This window comes from Ictalurus punctatus, chromosome 7, assembly GCF_001660625.3.
Source record: "Ictalurus punctatus breed USDA103 chromosome 7, Coco_2.0, whole genome shotgun sequence".
Taxonomy (NCBI): domain Eukaryota; kingdom Metazoa; phylum Chordata; class Actinopteri; order Siluriformes; family Ictaluridae; genus Ictalurus; species Ictalurus punctatus.
This window is the reverse complement of record NC_030422.2, coordinates 15,534,032-15,556,565: the sequence shown is the minus strand read 5'-3', so window position 1 is coordinate 15,556,565 and position 22,534 is coordinate 15,534,032. Positions and strand designations below refer to the sequence as shown.

The 22,534-nt window shown below is 39.5% G+C and overlaps 1 protein-coding gene across 6 annotated transcripts; it reads right to left on the bottom strand.

Annotated features, from left to right (window-relative positions):
- Positions 1-115: 115 nt before the first annotated feature.
- On the bottom strand, positions 116-21,934 carry ccdc149a (coiled-coil domain containing 149a). 6 transcript variants are annotated; one of them, XM_053681489.1, is made up of 14 exons: positions 21,755-21,931; positions 20,602-20,886; positions 18,780-18,941; positions 18,583-18,621; positions 16,259-16,366; positions 15,392-15,508; positions 14,092-14,264; positions 11,723-11,795; positions 11,531-11,615; positions 11,212-11,356; positions 10,438-10,514; positions 9,154-9,186; positions 5,428-5,547; positions 2,144-4,681 (listed from the first exon to the last, which is right to left on the bottom strand). In XM_053681489.1, the coding sequence occupies exons 2-14, from the start codon at positions 20,632-20,634 to the stop codon at positions 4,077-4,079; spliced, it is 1,770 nt and encodes a 589-aa protein (XP_053537464.1). In that variant the 5' UTR covers positions 20,635-20,886; positions 21,755-21,931; the 3' UTR covers positions 2,144-4,076. The 6 variants fall into 6 exon arrangements, with proteins under 6 accessions (XP_047012767.1, XP_053537464.1, XP_017328230.2 ...); XM_047156811.2 differs by lacking the exons at positions 2,144-4,681; positions 20,602-20,886 and adding an exon at positions 116-1,330 and having other exon boundaries at positions 21,755-21,934; XM_017472741.3 differs by lacking the exon at positions 20,602-20,886.
- Between the last annotated feature and the right edge of the window lie 600 nt (positions 21,935-22,534).

The following is a 22,534-nucleotide window of genomic DNA, read 5'->3' as shown; positions in this document are numbered from 1 at the left end:
ATATATACATACATACATACATACATACATACATACATATATATACATATATATATACATACACACACACACACACACACACACATATACATATATATATATATATATTCTTTTTCTTTTTTTTTTTCTTCTTTTAAATGGACAATAGATTGAACATTGGTTTATGTACAGGTGACTGTTATTCACCATTAAGATGACACTGAAATTTCTTCCATTCTCAGATTTCCATCTTACTTTCCACAATCCTTAACTTGCGGGCATACTCCTAAATGAAAGCACATTCACAACTCATCTTAGACTCATACCTGCACTCAGATCTCACAGCATTTCCTTATTCCTCTATGAATAATTGAACAGTGTCTGTGTGCATTCTCCTGAACCAATGTGCTGTTCTTTGTCTAAAACAACCTAAGAGTGAGTTGGGAATATCATCCTTCCTGTGGAGTAGCTGTGGCAGGAGACTGACGATCCGACACTGAGACAGTGGAGGTGTGTGATGGGGACGCTGGGCTGATGTGTGGGATGGAGGGTGTGAAGTGGATTGTCGACTTCAATCGGCATCATATCAACATCTCGATTCCCCCCTGAGCCCGGCGGAGCCGAGACAAGTTAAGCAGTGGCAGAGAAAGGAGTAATGAATTGGGTGGGCTTCTCTTCTGTCACAAACAGTGACTCAGATGATATGTGGGAGCAATAAAAGGATTACTCAAAGCAGAAACTCCCTCTGTGCCTGCAAACCATTCAGACAAGTTGCTCCCAAACTTTAGAATTCTAACCTCAAGTCCATACATGTAATTATAACCCTGTCTTTTTTCATACAATACCATAACTCTCATTCCAAGAGATCGCCCCTCCACCATCATTAGAAATCAGATAACCATCATTATTTAATCATCTTGTCATGTATAATGTTCAGGCTAAAATTCTAGCAGAAATGTCTGTGATCTTGTATAAGTATTCAATCTTTATGTATTAACAAATAAAAAAAGTTTATTTCCTTTCAATTAGCCAAACATTATACATAGATTTTCAAAACGTATATTCTCTGTTGTTTAAGCTCCTGCTCCTGTATTTGATGTGTTGCACATTTTCCAATTTCCAGTACACACATTTACACAAACCCTCCTAAGAAAAGGCAAGCGGTCTCCCAGTGTTCCATGTGGCTAATTTCCCATAATCACTTGTGGGCTAGACTGGCACCGCAGTGGCTCATCGCACGGCTTCAATAGAGCATAATCCAGCCTGCCGTTCCACACAGCCCGCCAACACGACGCATCAGACGCATCAGCTGGCATCCCGCCTCACCCTCCGCCTGGCATCTCCAGAATTTCTGTCCATATGATTGAGAAGGAGTGTGTCAGTGCGTGCGTGTGTGTGTGAATATAGCAAAGTGAGATCAAAAATAGAAAAGCCATGCCTTCTGCAGAATAAGCAATTGAGTTTTTGGCTTAGATCATGCATTTGCTCAGAAAAGCCGACTGCCAGCTGAGTCCATGCTGAGATGAAATATGTGTGTATGTATGTATGCGTGTGTGTGTGTGTGTGTGTGTGTGTGTGTGTGTGTGTGTGTGTGTGCACATCCTGAACTGAACTGGAAGTAGAAACTGACTCCTGAAAATAATCAAAGCAAGAGTTTGTGTAAGAGTAGAAGCTACCTATTTGCAAGAGAAGTCAGGTTTTTACAGGATGTTGATTTAGCGCGCACACACACACACACACACACACACACACACACACACACACACACACACACACACAAACACACACACACAACACAACACACACACACACACACACACACACAAGACGGTTGATTCTAACAGCTCCGTCCTTGATTGCTGGTGTTGTGGCCTTCACAGTACAGTAGCTACATGCACAGGGGTTCTGGAGAATTTGAAGAAAACACTGGCACTGTAGATCGTGGAACACAAGTCTAGTATACAGATTATTTTCTTGTGGAAAAGTTGCATGCTCGTAGCTTTACAATGCTGTCTGTTTCTGAGATTAGTGTCACAAAGATAATAAAAATGACTCACATACAGAACGATCGTTTCTATATCAATCAGTTAATAATTGTGCCATGAATTTAACTTACAAGTGGAACACGGTTCAAGAACAGAAAACGACAATATGAATCTGATGCTTTGACATTTTGAGAAAATATATATTTATATTTAATTAAACAGGTATACCATATCAGTGTATACATGCCATAGACAAGATATTTGACATGAAATTAATGCTAAGAGACTGGAAAAGGAAGAAAAAAAAAAACCCTGCTTATCAATCCTTCACATTTATCTATTCTCTCCCAACAGAGAAAGAACAGTTCATTTTGCGTTATAAGGCACATGCAGCAAAAAAGCGGAGTGCAGCCACAATCTACATTTGTAAACATTTAAATTAGTGTGTAATTAGTTGTGTGAACAGCAATACCACCACGATTTGAAACAATTTGTTTCAAATATATCTTTTGTGAATTGTTTGTGATTCAAATGTAATTTGTGCTAGGTCTGTGTGCAGTTCTTTGAAAACTGCATCATTTGTGTGATACATGTGAAGACTTCTCAAAAAAAAAAAAAAGGAAAGAAAAAAAAGAAAGAAAAAGGGAGCTAAAAGAAAGAAACATACAGTTGTGCCCAAAAGTTTGCACACCCCTTGCAGAATTTGCTAAATCTTAATACTGTTAACAAACTAAGAAGGATCATAAAAATCCCATGATGATTTTTTAAAAAATACTGTCCTGAATAAGCTATTTCACATAACAGATGTTTAAATATAGTCCACAAGACAACATAATAGCTGAATTTCTAAAAAAAAAAAATTACCCCGTTCAAAAGTTTACACACCCTTGATTCTTTGTATTTTTTTGTTCTGTGATGGTTGTTCATGACTCCCTTGTTTGTCCTGAGTAGTTAAACTCCCCACTGTTCTTCAGAAAAATCCTCCAGGTCCTGCACATTCTTTACTTTTCCAGCATCTTCTGCATATTTGACCCCTTTCTAACAGTGAGTATATGATGTTGAGATCCATCTTTTCACACTGAGGACAACTGAGGGACTTGTACACGACTATTACAAAAGGTGCAAACCTTCACTGATGCTCCAGAAAGCAACATGATACATTAAGAGTAACCTTTGAGCAGGATGATCTGTGTAAATTGTTAGTATTGCATAACATCTGTTATGTGAAATAGCTTATTCAGGACAGTGCTAAATAAATAAAAAACATCATGGGATTTTTATGATCCCGCTTATTTTGTTAACAGTATTAACATTTAGCAGATTCTGCAAGGGGTATGCAAACTTTTGAGCACAACTGTACTACAGAAACAACAGGAAGTAGAGAAGATTGAATCTATACAGTATCAGCAACCAGGACAATATACTATATGCAACAACAGCAAGAAAACAAAAGAAAAAAATGTTCAATATTCGGTGCTGAAAGGGTTTCTTAGACTGGTTTCAAGATATAACCCCTTTAACAACAACACTAAGTGTAAACACATGTAAGATATTGACAAGTACATAATTCTTGATATTGATAAGTACACACCTTATTCTTGACTCTGGCGTGATTTATGTACAGTACATGATGCAGTCTGTGATATACATGCATTTAAATAAAGCTCAGAGTGAGCACACAACTGAATCCTGTGGATGGAGGATGAATCACTGTTGCTAGTGAATTTTTTTTTAGTCTAATGATGAACTTATACTCAGGAATTGTAAATTTAGCATACTATGATTCAACGGAAAGACGTGTAGAACTAAAGCAAAACACAAAAATCACTAACGCATGCACTGAGTTTAGGCTGCAAGAATATTCCTGCAATCTTCAGTTGAAAGTGTAAAAGTATGTACACTTTAGTTCACTTAGAGCTGGGCCCTGCATGTTCCATGTTTCATATTTGTTCTTATCTACAAAGCCTGATCGAGGTCATCAACTACATATTAAGGCCTTTTGAGGGAAAACATGAAACACGCAGGGCAACATACAAGAACTAAAAACTTTTGCTTTAGAGATTTCGTTCTTGCACAAGTTCCTGTTATAAGGAACAGATATATGGTCAGTATTTAAGCCACACTCTCACTGTGACAGCTATCAGTCTCTCCTGATTGATAGTCCAGATCCCACCTTGGTGTGAGAGGTGAAGCCGGGGTTGGCACTTTGGAAATAGACGCAAGACTTGAGAGCGTCTCTTCCAACACATCTTCAGGGTCAGTAGCTGCACTTAAAATCTGTCTAAAATCATGACAGATAAAGTCTTCATGCTGACTTTGGTTACAGATGCGTGTCGAACTGAGATGTGGAGAATAATCCGAGCTATCAGACACTGGGGAAGCCAATGCCATTGCAGCATCTTCCCCTTCCTCCACAGTCAAGCTGCCGTCCACCTCTACGACTTCCCCCTCCTCTACGACAGGAGGCTCCTTCGTGATTGGCTGCACCTCTGCAACTGGCCCCACTTCTTCATCACATAGCCGCTGCTCTGTCTGCTTCATGATTTCCAGCTCGCAAGACTGCGTCTCCTCCCCTTGCTCGGAGGTGACAGGCGTCTCCACCTCGTCTCCACCTCCATCTGGACTGGGGCGTGAGCGAGGCCACGCATTCAGGAAGCTGTCATCGCCAGCTGCGTCCAGTTCCCATGGCAATAACCCTCCACTTCCTGTCCTGTCATCTGAACCAGTCAGGGGGACAAAGAAGATTAATGGCCCTTGTTTTAGTGCCATTGCTAATGAAGAAGTACCCTACAGGCTAATGTGTGCAATGTGGTAGGATCTCAACAACTCCAAGACAGCTCTTTGTCTATATAAAATATTAGACGTGATATAAAATTGAGACTAATAAAGTCAAGAAAATCCTATGTATTCACATGTCTACTAAAACTCAGAAAACAAAAGCATATTTGGAATGCCTAAGTAGCCACTCAATAGCATAAACAGATTTACGTACAGGAGTGTTTTCACACTAGCATATTAAAAACAGCGTTCTAATGTGCAGTCATCTATGTGGAGAAGCGATTGACACCCATTCTCTTGGATTACTGAGCCATGTTTAGATGTATGCAAGCAAAAGGTTAAACACTTTCACAGCTTTCTCAAGTACGAGTGAAAAGAGAAACAGCTCACAGTATGGCTGGCATTCATATTTATGGACCATCCCTTCCGCAAAGACGTCCCAAAAGTTGGTGAATGTCAGCGGGCGAGAATTTGCTAGCATTTGCAAAATGCCATGGCATTTGAGAAGGATCGGGCATTTAGCCACCACAGCGATAACAGTGTGCGTGAAGCAGAGGTGCGTTCATGGGAACACACGCAGGACGAGCTACAGCGAGTGATCAAGCTAATTATGGCTCTTTAGCATGGAGTTGAGGGCACAATTAGAGAACAGTGGTTTCAGTTACACACAATTACACTCCCTCACCTGCAGGGGGCTGTGAATCAGTCAGCCGTTCACTGGGCACAGGCTGTAAGGGAAGGACAAGAGACGAGGGAGGCGTGGCACGCTGATTCTCATTCAAAATAATGGCATCTTTACCTCCTGCTGAACACCAAGAGCAAGAAGGAACATAGAGTTATCATTCAGTTTCTTTATGGCAACTACATTGGTTCAGATGAACATGTACGGTTCAGAATGACTGAGGGGAATTTTGTGATGGTAAGATGGGATGGACAAAAAAATGGGACTATACAGAAAAGGGGTATAGACTAATTCTGGAGGGCCATAACCCAAACTCAACCTGAGTAACCATAACATAATCCTCACTACACCTGACCCTAACCTCAACCTCACAACACCTGACCCTAACCTCAACCTCACTACAACTGACCCTAAGCTCAACCTCACTACACCCGACCCTAATCATAACCTGACTACACCCGACCATAACCGTAACCTCACTACACCCGACCATAACCGTAACCTCACTACACCCGACCATAACCGTAACCTCACTACACCCGACCATAACCGTAACCTCACTACACCTGACCATAACGGTAACCTCACTACAACTGACCCTAACCTCAACTTCAATACACCAGACCCTAACCATAACCTGACTACATCAGACCCTAATCATAACCTGACTACACCCGACCCTAACCATAACCTCACTACACCCGACCATAACCGTAACCTCACTACACCCGACCATAACCGTAACCTCACTACAACTGACCCTAACCTCAACCTCAATACACCAGACCCTAATCAAAACCTAACCTCAACAAAACATACTAAGCACACACACACATACACACACACAGAAAGAGAGAGAGGAAGTGGCTACAGACACTGACATCTGTCTTCATTAGTGCTAGCTGTATGCATCACAGTCTAAAGCCATATGCTGCTCACAGGCAACTTTCCACTATAGACCCATGCCATCACAAATAGCAGTTGCCAGTGCCTACATGTTTGATCGGTCTTGAAATCAGGTTCCTTGTAACATCAACAAAAATATAAAAGATATAATACAAGAAGACTACCATGTCAAGGGGGCACATCGATGTTGTGCCAAATTTGTCTTAAATTGTCCAAAGTTTAAGCAGTGGGAAATATTTTAATTGTCAACAAATTCCATTTTCTGGGCAAATTAGTACATCCAAAACATACAGGTAAAGCATTTTATGCAGCAAAATATAAGTTGGTGTCACGTGTCATAGTATGGAGTGGGGTGGGGGGGTTGGTGAATGTCATATTCTGAACAAATGTTCAAAGGTGACGGTGGCCAGCAAGGCTGTTAAAGCATCCTTAACTACATGGTAAATCTCTCTCTCCCTCTCTCTCTAACCCACAAATCCATACACAATATATGTGGTTATTATTTTTATAGTGGTGAATGAGTGATGCTAAAAGCACCATGTTCATCTCTCTTGGTTTGAAAAGGTCATTGATGTGATGTAGAAAGGCACCTCAAAACCAATTAAAAACTTGGGCTAATTTGGTATGCAGAGCAGGATGGACACTTGGCACAGCCTGCTGCGCAAAGCGGAATGGATGGATGAGTAGCTATTCCCACCTGGCAGCTGCCCATCCATCCGTTCGCTCTCTGTCTCTCCCTGTGTCTGTCATTCTCTCACACAATCACACACATACAAAAAGCAGATTGAACAGAACCCTATCTCTCGGTTTCTCTCATACACACACATAATACATATATGCACACACACACACACACACACACACACACACACACACACACACACACCATGTTCCTCATTAAAAGTGCCTGCACTGTCCCATACAAATGTGCACCTGCCTTTCTTTTGTATGTAAACAAAGGCAGGGAAGTGAAGACACCTGTCTGAGCTCATATTTTGACATGATCGTGAGTCTGTCACTTTGTCATCGCAAACACAGCACCTAAACACAAGCTGTCACCTAAAGAGACAATAATAGGGGATGAACTGAGTGGAAAAATGGTTCACACTGGTTTTACAACTGAACATTTCTATGCAGATGAATTGGCTGCATTTCTGCACTATGGGCAGGTTGTGCTCTTAATACGTAATGAAATGCTGACATTTCCCCCTCATGGTCACATTATTCCTCTATTTTCTCCCTGGCATTAACCGGTACAGGCTGTCTGTTTTCACAAGGCCACTCGCTTCTCTCCCTGCTGCATTTACCTTCGTAGGGTGAGCCACGAGCCCCTCTGTCTCGTCTACAAATTCCACTAATAACAACACATTCCCCAAATGCGTTCGTAATGTGGGCAATCATTTTTTGTAATGGATGCTTGTCAGCTTTATGATGGTAGAAAGACAGTCTTACGACAGGCGAGTTTCGCTGGGCCTCAGTGCCTTAGATTCAGACGTGGAACATGATGAAAGAACCACACTGCCCTCTGGTGGATGGAGAATGGTAGCCCTGTCCTTCAGCATGACTGTGCTTTTGTTGGTAAATTCATTAAGTGCATTAAGGCAAAAGCATAATAGGAATGGACATATTTTAAGCTACATAATCAAGTTCTCTTAAAAATGCATCATGCTTTGATAAGCTTGAGAGATCAAACGGTACTAGTGTCAAAAACAGTTGGTTCCACAATTTTCCACAATGCTATTAACAATACACTATATTTATTGTTAATTAATGAATTCATTCATTTTCAGCAACTGCTTTATCCTGGTCAGAGAGTTGTGGTGGAGCCAAAGGCTATCCTGAGAACCCTGAGGACCCCAGTCCATCACAGAGCACCACACACACACACACACACTATTTTATACCTGGGGCAATTTACACTACAATTAACATACCTGCTACACCACCATGTCCCTCTCATCTAAATATCAGTTAAGCAAAATTTACTAAAACAAAAAGAGTTGTTGCAATATCAAAGTGGCGACTGAAAGGTTTCAATTGAATAAATCAATAATCATGCATTTCAGGCTTGTTCTTCCTTTGCTTGCATGTACTGTACTTTCACTACTTTGTCAAATGCGTCATACTGAAAAACGCAGCGTGAAAACATCTAAAGAACTTCTATTCCTTACGCACCACTAAACATATCTCTACACACTTTAGGACTGTCAGTGAATCAAAACTAAAGCGGAGTCCTTTTTTTCCAGAAGCTTTCTTTGTCACTGGGAAGATGAACACACTGAGCTATTATTAAATCATCTGTAGAACTGTAACATCGTTACCTGCGCAGATCAAATCTGCCCACTCCAACACCATTTAACACTCTGGCAATGCCACTGGCCCCTATTTTCCTACAACGGAGATCAGATGCCTAAAAGCGAATGAGAATCTTTGACTTGCTGACATTTTAATTATTGACATATATAGCTAAGTGCTATATTTGTATTTATTCACTGTAGATATTAAGCATGTGCTTGCACCCTTATTCTTCGCTTCAAATTTACAGTACAGATCACTATGCCTAAAAACACCCCCACAAATTATTCAGCTAATTACGAAGACTTAGATGACTTGGATCAGGTGAGTTTGATTCAGAAAAAGGATTAATCTCTACATTAGTAGGGCTTGGGGTGTGAGCCCTGGACACACATGGACGTCACATTAGGATGGAGTGTTTATGGGAGGTGGTTATGAAAAAGAAATGAGCGGCAGGTTAGAGGGCAGGTGCCCAGCATCCTGCTGACACTTAATAATGAAGCAAAAGCCAGAGGGGCAGAAACATACTCCCTAATCCCACTGATATGTTGTAGGTCAGACCTTAACAAGACAGCAAAGGAAAGGAGAGAAAACATAATAAATTTTATATCCGACTCGATTTTCATACAGCAATACTTTGACATGCAGGCACTGCGACAGCTGGGCTGAATACAGATTAACACATATACACTCACCGGCCACTTTATTACACCTGATAATTCAAGCAACTATCCAGGCTGGTTCACACTCACAGGGCAGCCACGGTAACTTAAATAACCACTCTTTGCACCCATGTAGAGCAGAAAAGCATCTCAGAACTTGCAACACGGCGAGTGTTGAGGCAGATGGGCTACAACAGCAGAAGACTACATCGGGTTCCACTCCTGTCAGCCGCCAACAGTTGAAGATTGGAAAAGCATTATTTGGTCTGGTGAATCTTGATTTCTACTGCTACGACATGCAATGCTAGGGCCAGAATTTGAAGTCCACAGCATGAATCCATGGAGCCAACGTGCCTTGTGTCAACAGTTCCACCACAGTGGTGGTGGTATAATGGTGTGAGGAATGTTTCATTGGCACACATTGGGCCCGTTAATACCAATCCAGCATTGTTTGAATGCCACAACTTATCTGATAAGTACTGATGCTTACAACATGCATCCCAAAAATTTACCCATCGTATAATGGCTACTTCCAGTACAATAAGTCTTCTCAAACTGGTTCAACAAACATGTTAATGAGTTCAGTGTACTTCAGTGGCCTTCCGCAGTCCAGATCTGAATCTCATAGTGCACCGTTGGGATGTGGTAGAACAAGAGATGAAAAGATCAAGAGATGAAAGTGCAGCTGAAAAATCTGTAGCAATTACTGTATGCAATCATGTCAGCATGGAGAAGAATCTCAAAGGAATTTTCCCAAGCCTTGTGGAATCTATGCCATCACGAACTGCGGCTGTATTAGCATGATGTCCCTAATAAAGTGGCCAGTGAGTGTAGATTGACTGTTTTTCACCCAGCTGTTAAAGTTTTAGATAGACAGTAACAGTTCTAAATATGCTGAGCAAGATACAGCCATACATATTACTTAACAGTGCTTACATTCATTCCTAGTACTGTGGCCTCAGATCGCCACAAGCACATACATTAATAAATGTGTGTGTGTGTGTGTATGGTGTTTTACTTAACAGATAATACAACAAAAATATAAGATGAAATGAGCATAAAACTGCAATTAACAGCCATGTGATAGTAGTGCACCTTAATGTAGATCACTGAGTGACAATTAGCAAATAGCCAGAAGCAGAACACTGACCTGGTAAACTCCAAAGCCCAGATACCTCCAGAGTCTTCAATTTCTTCTCAAGTTCAGCAACTCGGTTCCCCAGAATCCTGTTAATGAAACATCAACACCAAAGCTGGAACTGTCAGTCTCTAGACATCCATGCAACCAAAACAACCATACAGCTGCAGTAAGCATTTTTAAGTGTGATCTCAGTCCAGAAATACTGTACTATGCAAAAGTCTTAGGCACCCTCATTTTTAATACAAATGTTTATATTATGACATCTGCATTATGGAGTCTGTAAAAAACAAAACATTTTAGATTTGCAAACATTACTTTTTCCAATAAACTGGTTCATATTTCAATACACCACTTTTCAGACAAAAAAAAACATAATGAAGGCTGTCAGGTTTTAGCTGCTAAAAATGCAAGTGTGATAGTCAAAGTGTCCAGAAGAACCGTGACAGATTCTCCAACATGCTCAGAATTAGCAGCCAGTTTCCTTATAGAAGTGTACAAAGTGTTCCTGAAACTACTGATAGAGTTTTAAAACACGGTTGCCACACCAAATATGAACTTTGTTTATTTATTACTGTTTATTGATTACTTATGCAGAAAAATGTCATTTCATTATTTTTGAAGGCATCTTTGCTTCACAGCATTGCCTAGCATGTCTTTTACAGCAACACTTTTGCAAAGTACTGTATGTGCATGTGAAAATTAAGAGATTATAGGTTAAATACAGCACCAAAACACACACACACACACACACACACACACACACACACACACACACACACACACCTGTTAGTTTGGCGTTGGTGCTGAATAACCATGTTCTTTTCATGAATTGTTTCCAGCAGAGCCATGGCCAGAGACTTCAGGTCAGAGAGAGACTGAGGCGTGACTGGAAGACCACATCCATTATCCTCCGACAATAAATCTTGCACTGCAGTGAAACGTGGTTTGTTTGTGGTGTGCGAAAGTGAATATGAGCCAAGAAAGAAAGACAGAAGACAGAAGAGAGCAATCTGATATTTAAAAAAAAAAAACACTGAATTAATTCTTCACATCTTCCATTTTTAGCATTGAAATATTCAGTTCTGAGCTACTGTCCAGTTACCCTGTTTGGCAGAGAGCACACCAGTAAGTGCACTAGTGCTAGATTTGCCACTTGTTTTTGAGTTCTTTCTCCGGTCCAGGGCATTCTGTAAACAAAAATACATATGTACAGATGCAGCTTCCTAGACGAATATGTTCTGTTTCCATTAAAAGCATAACCTTCTTCTTTAAAACAATTCATTTTAGTTCATACCTTGTATTTCATTATGTTTGTTTTCAGCAGACTGACTTCTTCTTGAACTTGTTTCAGCCTCTCATGCAAATATCTGGAGTTAAATGAGACATGACAATGTGAAGTACTAAGACGAATTCAGTTTAAAGAAAAAACAACAACATTAAGTTAGTGCAAGTATTTGTCCGCCAGAATTATTAGAGAAATTATTCTACAATTTAACATTTCCATTCAAACAATAGAAAATATTTTGGGTTCTAGTAAAAATCATTCTACTTAGAACTACTATTTTATACATACATATACACACACATATATATATGATTTTAACTAGTATTACTGGCAACAAGAATGAATATTTTAAGTAAATAAAGTATAAATTGTAATTCTTGAAAAACTTATTATATATCATTTGCTCTCAATCCCTAGGAACTCTAATTATGTCCTTTAACCATGTTGGTTGCACACATGTAAAATCCCTCTGACATCCAAAAAACAAGGAACTTATGTTAACAGATGGGTGCTGACCTACATATGTGTGTGTGTATATATGCGTAAGAAGGTAAGAATACTATCCATCTATCTTCTCCTTTTCAGGGTCACAGGGAGCCTGGAGCCTATCCAAGGGAGCATGGGGCACAAGGCAGGGTACACCCTGGACAGGGTGCCAGTCCATCGCAGGGCACAATCACATACACACTCAAACACCCTTTCATACACTACGGACACTTTAGATACGCCAATCAGCCTACCATGCATGTCTTTGGACTGGGGAGGAAACCGGAGTACCCGTTGGAAACTCCACACACACATGACCCCAGCGGGACTTGAACCTCAGACCCTGGAGATTTGAGGCGAACGTGCTAGCCACTAAGCCACCGTGCACCCGGTAAGAATGCCATAACTAATTAGAATCATGTGTTGTGGTGTGATGAGGCCAAAATCTAAATGTTTGGTCATGCACACCATCAGAAGGTTTAGTGACAAATGGGGACTTCATACAAGGAAAAGCACGTGATAGCTACTGTAAAATATCGTGTTGGTTCAGTGAGGATTTTGAGCTGTTTTGTGGTTGGTGGTTTGGGGGCTCTTGATAATGAAATGACATTTCATCCTAAAACCTGCTTTGAACAAAAGGGTGGTGAGCCAAAGTTTAATTTTAATTTTAAATCAACACAGCAATGTTGAAGAAACACAAAATCAATGTTTGCAATGACCATCTCAGTCTCCAGATTTGAAGCCTGCTGTGGTCTGAATTCAACATGCACAAACCATAGAATATAATGAAATTTAAATGTTCTGCATGGAGGAATGGAGGAACCTTAAAGCAACTATAGCATGTCCCAAAAATCTCCATAGATAGGGGAAAAGAACACTTTTTTTTTAGCTAAAAGTCTTCCAAAATTTTTCATACACATTATACACAACACTGCTGCCAAACTTATTAACAAATTCCAAATGACTGGATGCGTTGTGGACCGACCAAGAAGTAAACGTTTACGAGCATCCACTGACGAAGGCACAACCGACAAGGTACTGGGATACATAGTCCCCTATGTATGGAGACTTTTGGGACACCCTGTATTTCAACATTTAAATTTGCTCGTTTGCTATTTAAATATTTGGTTCTGGGATTCGGAATTGCATTTATAAATTATAAACCCATTCTACATGCACTTGCTCACATATTATTTTGTTTGCCAAGACTGAATCATAGTGAAATGAATAATTGTGGTTTTTTTGCTATTTTTTGGTATGGCTCAGCTTCACGGAATACATAATCAAAACCAAAAGCAAAAAAATAGATAAAATTACTGAGGGGTATTGAAGCTGAAAATGTACTCTATTATTTATTGCTCAGAACACAGTGACAGAAAATATAAACAATCTTTTTGCAAGTGTTTACAGAAAATCGCGGAAAGCGCAAAGAATATAGGACCTATGCTAAATACATAATAAAATGATTCTATAAATAATTAGTTTAAAAAGATTCTGTGAACCATATTCATCACTTCGTTTCTTATTTTTTTCTTCTAGTTATTGTGCTCTGTCCTTTGGCTCAGTTTGCTTCACACATGCCAGTTTTTAGTCAACACCCATGTGCTATGTTCTCACCTGCCCAAACAAATTGCACTGACAGACTAAATGCTGTCTATGTGGAGTGTCCTTAAAGCTCTGTTCCAGTGTCTGGTCCCATCAAAAAAATAAAATAATAATAATAATAATAAAGATTGAACATGACAGTACTATTAAATCACTAAACGGCTTCAGTATAACAAGCTAGAACTAAATTCCTTGAAAATTAATGTTTAGGCTGGGTCATTATAGCAATTGTAACTGTTGAAGGTTTATAACATAACTAGCTGTAGCTAAATAAAGCACTGCCTAACCTGTTTTCCATGCAAAGAGCATCCACATCCACAATGCGCTGTCCTCCACCACCCAATACATGGTTGAGCTCGAGGTTCAGACGATCAGCTTTCTCCTTGTATACAGTCCTTTCTGCCTTCACATCCTCCAATTCATCACTCACTGCCTTCAGGCTGTTCTCCAGCTCTTCTCTCTGAAACAGGGATAATATTGCACTCATGTCAGACACTGTCAGTATTGCTTCAATACTGTTCTAATTTTATTATACAGCACTGTCAGTCTTGTTACATTTGGATCATCAAGTCCCCTGAGGTACAGCTTGATTATCAGTCCCAATTAATAAGTAATGCTATTACACCTCTCAGCACTCATGAAGTGTGGCAGTAGGAGAAGTTCTGAGGTAATGTCATGTTACATATAATTGTGCTACACTCTAATTTACTACATTAGCATTACTACACTTGATGTTGTCCCATCCTGATGAAGAATGTGTCCGAGAAGTTATCTTGGATTTGAAACACAGGAGCTAAAAGCACCCTTTAGATGAAAGGCTGAAATAACATAGTTTCCTAAAACCCAGAAACAAGTTAGCATTTTAGCACTTCCGGGTTCATCGTCCCGAAGTCAATGGGGTTTTTGAATGTGTTTTTGGTTTATTCTATGGCATAAAATACACCGGTAATACCCCACTCGTGAATTTTGTTAAGCTTTTATATTTCTTGAAAAAGACGGTTGTTAACAAATGGCTAAATGGGACTAAAGAGGTTATTGGGGACATTAAACCTCATCACTCCGAACAGGAAAACTCATCTATTACAGCGTTGTTATGTTTATACTCGCACTCTTATAAACTATTCCAGCTTGTAGATTTATCAATTTATAGTATTTTCCATTTGTAGTGTTTTGGTTAAATAAAGAATGAAGGAGTTGTTGGACGCTTACTGGTGGTGACGAAGTCATGTGACCGTGATGCACTTTGTTCATAGTCTATCTTTAGCTTTTTACTTCTGCTGATTGTATGTAGGCTTCAAAATTCATAAAAGTTGTGCTCATTTGTGAAGATTATCTTGATGAACAAAATAAGAATCATAAACTTTTGTTGGTCACAGAGCTTATTTTCTGCAATAATCCAAAAGCCAATGGAAAAATCCTACTGGATTGTTGTTGTGCGAATGAGGGTGATGCTAACTTCTGGGTTGGCTTACAAAAATACATCGTCCCTGCAGAACTCGATTTATTCTGTTATATTCCGAATTCAAATCATAATTCACAGTAGTGCTGGCCTTGAATTCATCTTTCTAGGCATCAGCGACTCTTTACCTGCAATCCTGCTTCCTCCAACTGCCTGACTAGATCCTCACGCTCATGGGCTGGGAAGTGCCTGACCCCAACTTCATCATCACCAAGCCTCTGTTTAGTGATCGTCATTCTCAAAAGCTGTAGAATGGAAAAAAAGCAGAAATGCCAGATAAGAACAGAAAGCTCTATACTTGCATTTTTACAGCGGATGGTGCAGCTCAGCAAATTAACCATGATCCTGCATTTTGTCACCATTTCCATCACCACACAAACCATACCATACCCAAGTAACTGACTGTTGTTTTTTTCAAGAGTACCATGAGAACCAAGCTGGAACATAGCTAAAACATAGTGCACACCATCAACTGGTCAAACACAATCATCACACAATTGTCCTGATGACTTCTCTGGATTATAATCACTTTTCTTCTGGATAGCAATCTTCAGTATTGTAGTAACGGTCTACCAAAAATTATTCCTCTTCTCAAAAGTCAGTAGATTTACTGGTACATTAAGATGACACATCACAGTTTAATGTTTCTGATTTATTTTTATTTGCCCACTGTAATGTTTTCTTAATACTTTTTGGTTTAACTTCTAGTTAGGGCAAATCCCGATTAGCTTTCTATTCATTTATCTACATCATGAGTATAACATAATGAAGCTGTGAACCCTAGTGCCTAGTGTTCTATATGCACAGTGTAGAACACCAATCGAGTCTCAGTGATGTAAAATACAAGACTCTATGTTTTTGTAGTAGTTTTAACAACCTTATATAAAGTTTGTGCTCTAGTTGCATTTTCAGTGATTAAAGCACAAATAGCTGTGTTCGAGTGTGTCTTGTTTGCTAGAAAAATATAATAAGGGTGTGTGTGTTTGTGTGTTTACCTTGTTGTCACCCTGAGCCTCAGTTAGTCTCTGAGTCAGCTCTTTCACTTCTTCTGCTAACTGCTTACCCCTGTCCCGTGAGTCCCTCAACAGCTGGGCCAGATTTACCTGAGAGAGATTAAGAGAGAGAGAAAGAATATATTGTGTAAGTGGAATATTATAGACCTGTGATAAGTAAGGAATAAAACATGACAGTGTGCGCTGTTATAGAAAAATAATCACAGCTGTTGTCTGTTACAGTCTTTGCCCAAAAGTTGATTATTTTCCTATAACAGCATGTCCAGAAGTGTGTTATTCCACTTCCGCCACAGCAATTTGCCAATGATTGGCATTTTTATTTATTAATGAATGAAACGTCATACTTTTAATCCATTTATAGTGACATTTAATGTTGTGGAACAAACATGAAAAAGTTACTTCCTGTTATCCTGTTTTGTTAAAACAGCTATAAGCATAATCCCTTCACTAACCTCTTTCTTTATGTCTGTTGAAGTTAATAAGGCAAACAAAATATGCAGCTAGTAATGTTTCCAAGAAACCTTTCAAAACGGTGAAACAAACATCTCCTCACGTGATTCATGTGATTTACCTTGCAGCTGGCACTACTGTCAGCGCTGAGGTTATAGAAAAGTAATCAACCAATTAGGGATGCACCGAATGTTCGGCAACCGAAATTATAAGTGAAAGGGCCGAATAAATTTGACCGAACAATGACGTGTTTGATGACGCAACAAAATAGCCTAGCAACCAGAGTGAGACGCGCGAATGTCACGACCTCGATGAGGGAGCACGCGCATGCACGAGCTACGTGCACGAGCTACATGCTCTTCGGATGTTGACTGTGGACACGTGCGTTTGTTTTGTTTCTGTCACGTTGCGAGACGTAAGAGAGTAGAGTACGGAAGCAGGTAAAGACATATTTATTTAAGGGCAGGCAGACAAATCCAAATCGTAATCCAAAAAACGTAGTCAATACAGGCAAAGGGTCGGGTGATCGGCAAACGGGCATAAACGGGGCAAAGCAGGAATCAAAGTCACGGTCACAGAAAACAGGGTCAAAACAAGAAACATGATCTAGTACTATGGACCGGGAGCAGAAAAACCAGCGGGGACTAAATGAACTAATCTATAGTTTAAGCGAACTAAATCTATCAAGGAACATAACATTAACAACGTATCTAACTATAGTATATCTACTATAATACTCCGCGAGGTGTACACAGACGCGAGCGGTATATTTCCCCAATATATTCAGCCGTATAAAACCGAATGGAACCATTTCTTGCACTTTTTAATGCACTTTTTTGTTGTAGGCTACAGTGTGTTCCATTCTTTCAGCAGTCAGTTATAGGCCTCACATCGGCTATTCAAGGGGGGCTCAAAGATGACCACATCAAAATATTTTTATTTTACTCAATTATTTATTTAATGTTATATTGTGCCTTGTTGGTAGGATATGCCTGCTGGAATGAAAAAAAAATGTTCAGTGTTAAATATTTTGAAATTGTAGTTTTTGTAATTGATTTTTTTCTTTGAAAAGCAAGACAAAATAGTAAAAAGAACATTTTGACTATTTAATTTATGCAATGGTGAAAAAAGGCAAAATAAATGGAAAAAAACGCGAAAAAACGTGTTCGGTATTCGGCCTTCGGCCAAGTTTTTCATTATATTCAGCTTCGGACAAGAATTTTCATTTCGGTGCATCCCTACAACCAATCAGATCAGAGTATTGAACAGTGCTTTGTTGTAACTGCACTTTTACCTACACAACATGGCTTTTGCTTTTTTTTTTCCTACATCACAAATGTCTTTCAGCATTAATCATTTCCTTTATTTTGTTCTACCTGCAATTTGTGATTTGGACAAACAAAGAACTGTACATCATTGAAACACAGGTAATCAGTCTGTCTAGAGCAGGCGTGTCCAATCTTATCCGGAAAGGGCCGGTGTATGTGCAGTTTTTCTTTCCAACCAAGCAGGAGCCACACCTGATTCCACCTGTTTAATCAGTTGATCTTGGCTTTCAGTAGACTCAGGTGTGGCTTCTGCTTGGTTGGAATGAAAACCTGCACCCACACCGGCCCTTTCCGGATAAGATTGGACACCCCTGCTCTATAGTATTCGAATTTATTGTATCACAGGTTTGGTATTATTCCCTGCAGTATTGCAGGCCCACTGACCTGTAGAGTATCAAGTGTTTCCTGCTTCCAGCACAATACACGCAGCTCATCATATAATAATTGATTTAGGTGTGTTTGCGACTGGGATTGAGAAACCCTGTCCTACTGAAACTGCTCTGATGGTTACATTGATCAGAGACCCACCTGGTTGCGTTTCTCTGGTGGTAACGTAGGATCTCCATCCTGGAACACAGAGTACAAGCATAAGCAAAGCTATCAGTACAGTTCTAGCAACATGTGTCATTCATTACTTTAATGTTAGATAAGATTTCAGAGAATACTGTCTTCAACATAAACTTTGCAAAAATTCAGCTGTAGTAAGCATGCTTCACAGGACGCACAATAAGTTCTCTGTATTTTTTCTTCAGGCCCTGATGTCTCTCACGCAGCTGATTGGCCATCAGCTTGTACTGGTCTCTTTCCTGCTGGCATGTGTCTAACTCTTTGGACAGAATCAGCAGAGCCTCCTTCTTACTGTCCAGCTTACGCTTGCATATCAGAAACTGGAAATAAAAACAAACGAATCAAATTTATTCAGGTGCATTTATGTGTTTAGCAATAAGGTTGCCATTCTTACTTTTTGCCACTCACAGCGGTAAATTCACCCAACAATCTTATTTATATCTAGTATTACAGATATTAACTATCCTGCAGATATTTAACTACACATATAACACTGAGTTCAGGCTCAATTTTAATTTGACACTCCTGGAAAAGTAAATATTCCTCTTTGTTTGAGGGGAGGAGATAAGACTCAACCTGTTTCATTTTCTTAGTGAAGTACTTCCTGCTTGCGTAAAGCCATTCTGGGTTACAAATGGATTACCAGGACAGCAAACACGACAAAAATCAATTAGAAACAAAATACAAATACAAAGACAAAGCGCAAAGTTTGATGCCTCACACCAAATGAACAAATGCTGTGATCTACTGCATTTGATGTCTGAACAGCATGTACTCGCAAGGTCATTAGAACTAAGACCACTGCACAGGTTTTTACACATGTGGCTATTGGACATGGTTGATTTTATCTCGAATGGAATTGACTCTAGACATTGGTTGACCCTTTCCACTTTTATCCCACACCTCCATGAAATGCAGCATGATGTGGACTAAAAAACTACAGTTGGGCCACGAAAACCAAAATGGTCCATTACACACACATGGTAGCATTCAACCTTTTTTGCACAAATTCCCTGAAACCCTTAAAAAGGGGCATATTTTATTTGAGCAGCTTTTGGCCCAGAATTCACTTGACATAACTATGTGAGGAATAAAACATGACAGGGTGTGTGGTTATAGGAAATTAGACAACGGTCAGTTCCAGCCATGCAAACTGACTGGTTGAAAAATGTTATTGCTGGCACTATTTTCACCAACTCTGTATTTACTGTGACCATAGGTTGTTAAGCAACAGCAATGGTAGCATTACTGCACTTGAGGAATGTAAAACAAAAAAAGAAGAAGAAAAAAACAGGTCATGTGACCTGCTGAGGTCACCATTTGTCATTTAGTGTGTTAGAAAAATTATTCTCTGATGCTGTCAGGAAACCTGCATCAAGTTTACACCAAACTCCCAAAGGACTGGACTTCAAATCCCTTTTGCACAGAGGTTGGAAAAATGACAATGAGTTTAAGTTTGTAAAGCAGTGCAGTGTTCAGAAAATATAATCTCAGTTGACCTTTTTCTAACAACCATGGTAACAAGAATAGCTGTTATGCACATGCACCAGCTAGTGAAGCTTCCAGAATAGCCATGAGTTCACAGGCTCGACGTAATCCATTTATTCACCAAATAATAATAGTTAATTTGTTGCATAGCAACAATCCATGTTTGATGAAACTACTTTTTTTGTGATGGATGAAATAACTAGTATGAAACATCGATATTTACAGGTTTTTGTTATTTTTTTCTTTACTACTTTTCTTTCATTTGTAGCCTGTACTATAAAAGCAATAAAACGCACGTGGTTACTCTGTTGACTACAATAACATCACACCTTCTTCAGCTGTTCCCATGACAAAATCAAAGGAGTGATGTTCATGCTAACACAATTCCTTTTGCCAATTATTGCTTAATTATACTACAGCAATTTGCCAATAATTGCATTTTTAAAAATTCATTAAAGAATGCTGTTATACTTTTTATCCATTTATAGTTACATTGTGGGGGCATGGTGGCTTAGTGGTTGGCATGTTTGCCCCGCCATTGGGGGTTCAAACCTGCCGCTGCCCTGTGTGTGCGGAGTTTGCATGTTTTCCCCATGATTCGGGGGTTTCCTCCGGGTACTCCGGTTTATGCGTGGAAGGCTGACTGGCATTTCCAAATGGTCCGTAGTGTATAAATGTGTGTGTGATTGAGCCCTGCGATGGGTTGGCACCCTGTCCAGGGTGTCCCCTGCCTTGTGCCCCGAGTTCCCTGAGATGGACTCCAGGCTCCCCGTGACCCTGTGTAGGATAAGCAGTATGCAAAATAAATGGATGCATATTTACACTGTTGATTATTTTCCTGTAACAGCAGATCTCGTCATGCTTTATTTGAGACATAACTAACTACCGTGTGCCTAAAAACTGCCATACTTGTTCACTAATCATCTGCACAGAAAATATTGATGCGCATTTTCTCTGCAATATTCTCTTTTTTTGTTACTTACAGCCCAATAAATATACTTCTCTAAATAGGAAATTTGTGTTATATATTAACAGTGCTGTTTGTGTCCTTGTCCTTGTTATCTTGTTGTAATGTCTATAAGTGAGAGTTCATCAAGCCAGTGAAATTCCTTGTATAGCCTACATAAGTGTACTTGTCCAATAAAACAGGATACTGATCCTTATTCTAATACTCTAGGTCAGGGTCTGGCGTTTTAATAACATCTGGAAAAGAAACACAAGGAATTTCTTATTCTCCCTCGATTTATATATATATATATATATATATATATATATATATATATATATATATATATATATACATATATATATATATATATATATTGCAGCAAAGCATTAGTTAAATAAAATAAAAAATAAAAACACATGGAAAGCAAAGGTGTAAGATGGAAACGCATAAAAATGGCACAAGACCAACTGTAAACACAGTGAATCAACATACTTAACGTCCTTGTCTAATCCAACTGTATGATGTTTGACGCCATTGTAAGGGTTATCATATCTATACCCGTGTAATATACAATGTGGAATGGATACTACATAATAAATTAATAATATGTATCAAAAGTTGCGCATGAAAACAGCTGGCTGCGACGTGTATCCTGTTCCATATGTTACATGTTAACACAGCACACTAATCACTCACCTCGCTCACTAATCCCTGCCAGTCACTTTCACTTCTTGTAGAAGAGTTCATTGTGGCAGCATTTACCGTCAGCTGATTAATACATCTTTCATTTGATCTATTAGCCAGCATCATGCAGAAACACCGAAAACGCACCTTACTATTTATTTATTTCTTTCTTTTGGGGGGGAAGTTCCGCCCTCTAGCCGCTATTTACCGACTGTAACGATTAGCAGCCAATCGGATTGCTAGCTTTTGTCACATGATAGGACTCGTCGTCGTCCCCCAACCTGAGCCTGAGCTACTGACGGGAACTCCAGCTCCTTTCTGTACGGATGGGCGATACCACTTTCCAAACAAATACCTAGTAATGTCAAATTTCTGATACAAATACGCTGAAAAGGCTTCTAATATAGAGGGTTTGCACTGACGTCACTTTCGCCCGGACTGAGGGCAAAACATCCAGCAAAATGGCTGGTTTTAATAGAAGCTGTGAAAACGCTAGTATAACTACCAATTATCAGCTTAAATTAAAGGCAGTTGGACTCGACAGTGACCCTTACAACTTACCCAAGAACCTGTGGTTCTTGAACATTGGCATGTGGCCAGAAATCAATTTTCCTGACATATTTACCTGAAGCCTGAAAGCATACAATAGCCTTGACGCTTGGTCCTTCAAGGCAGGATTTCTTGGAGAAATTACAGTGACAAGAACACCAATAAACATTCTGGTTGTATGTACAAATATTTTTATTTTATTTTATTCTATCTGGTTTGTATGTAGCTAACTCTGCTTCCACT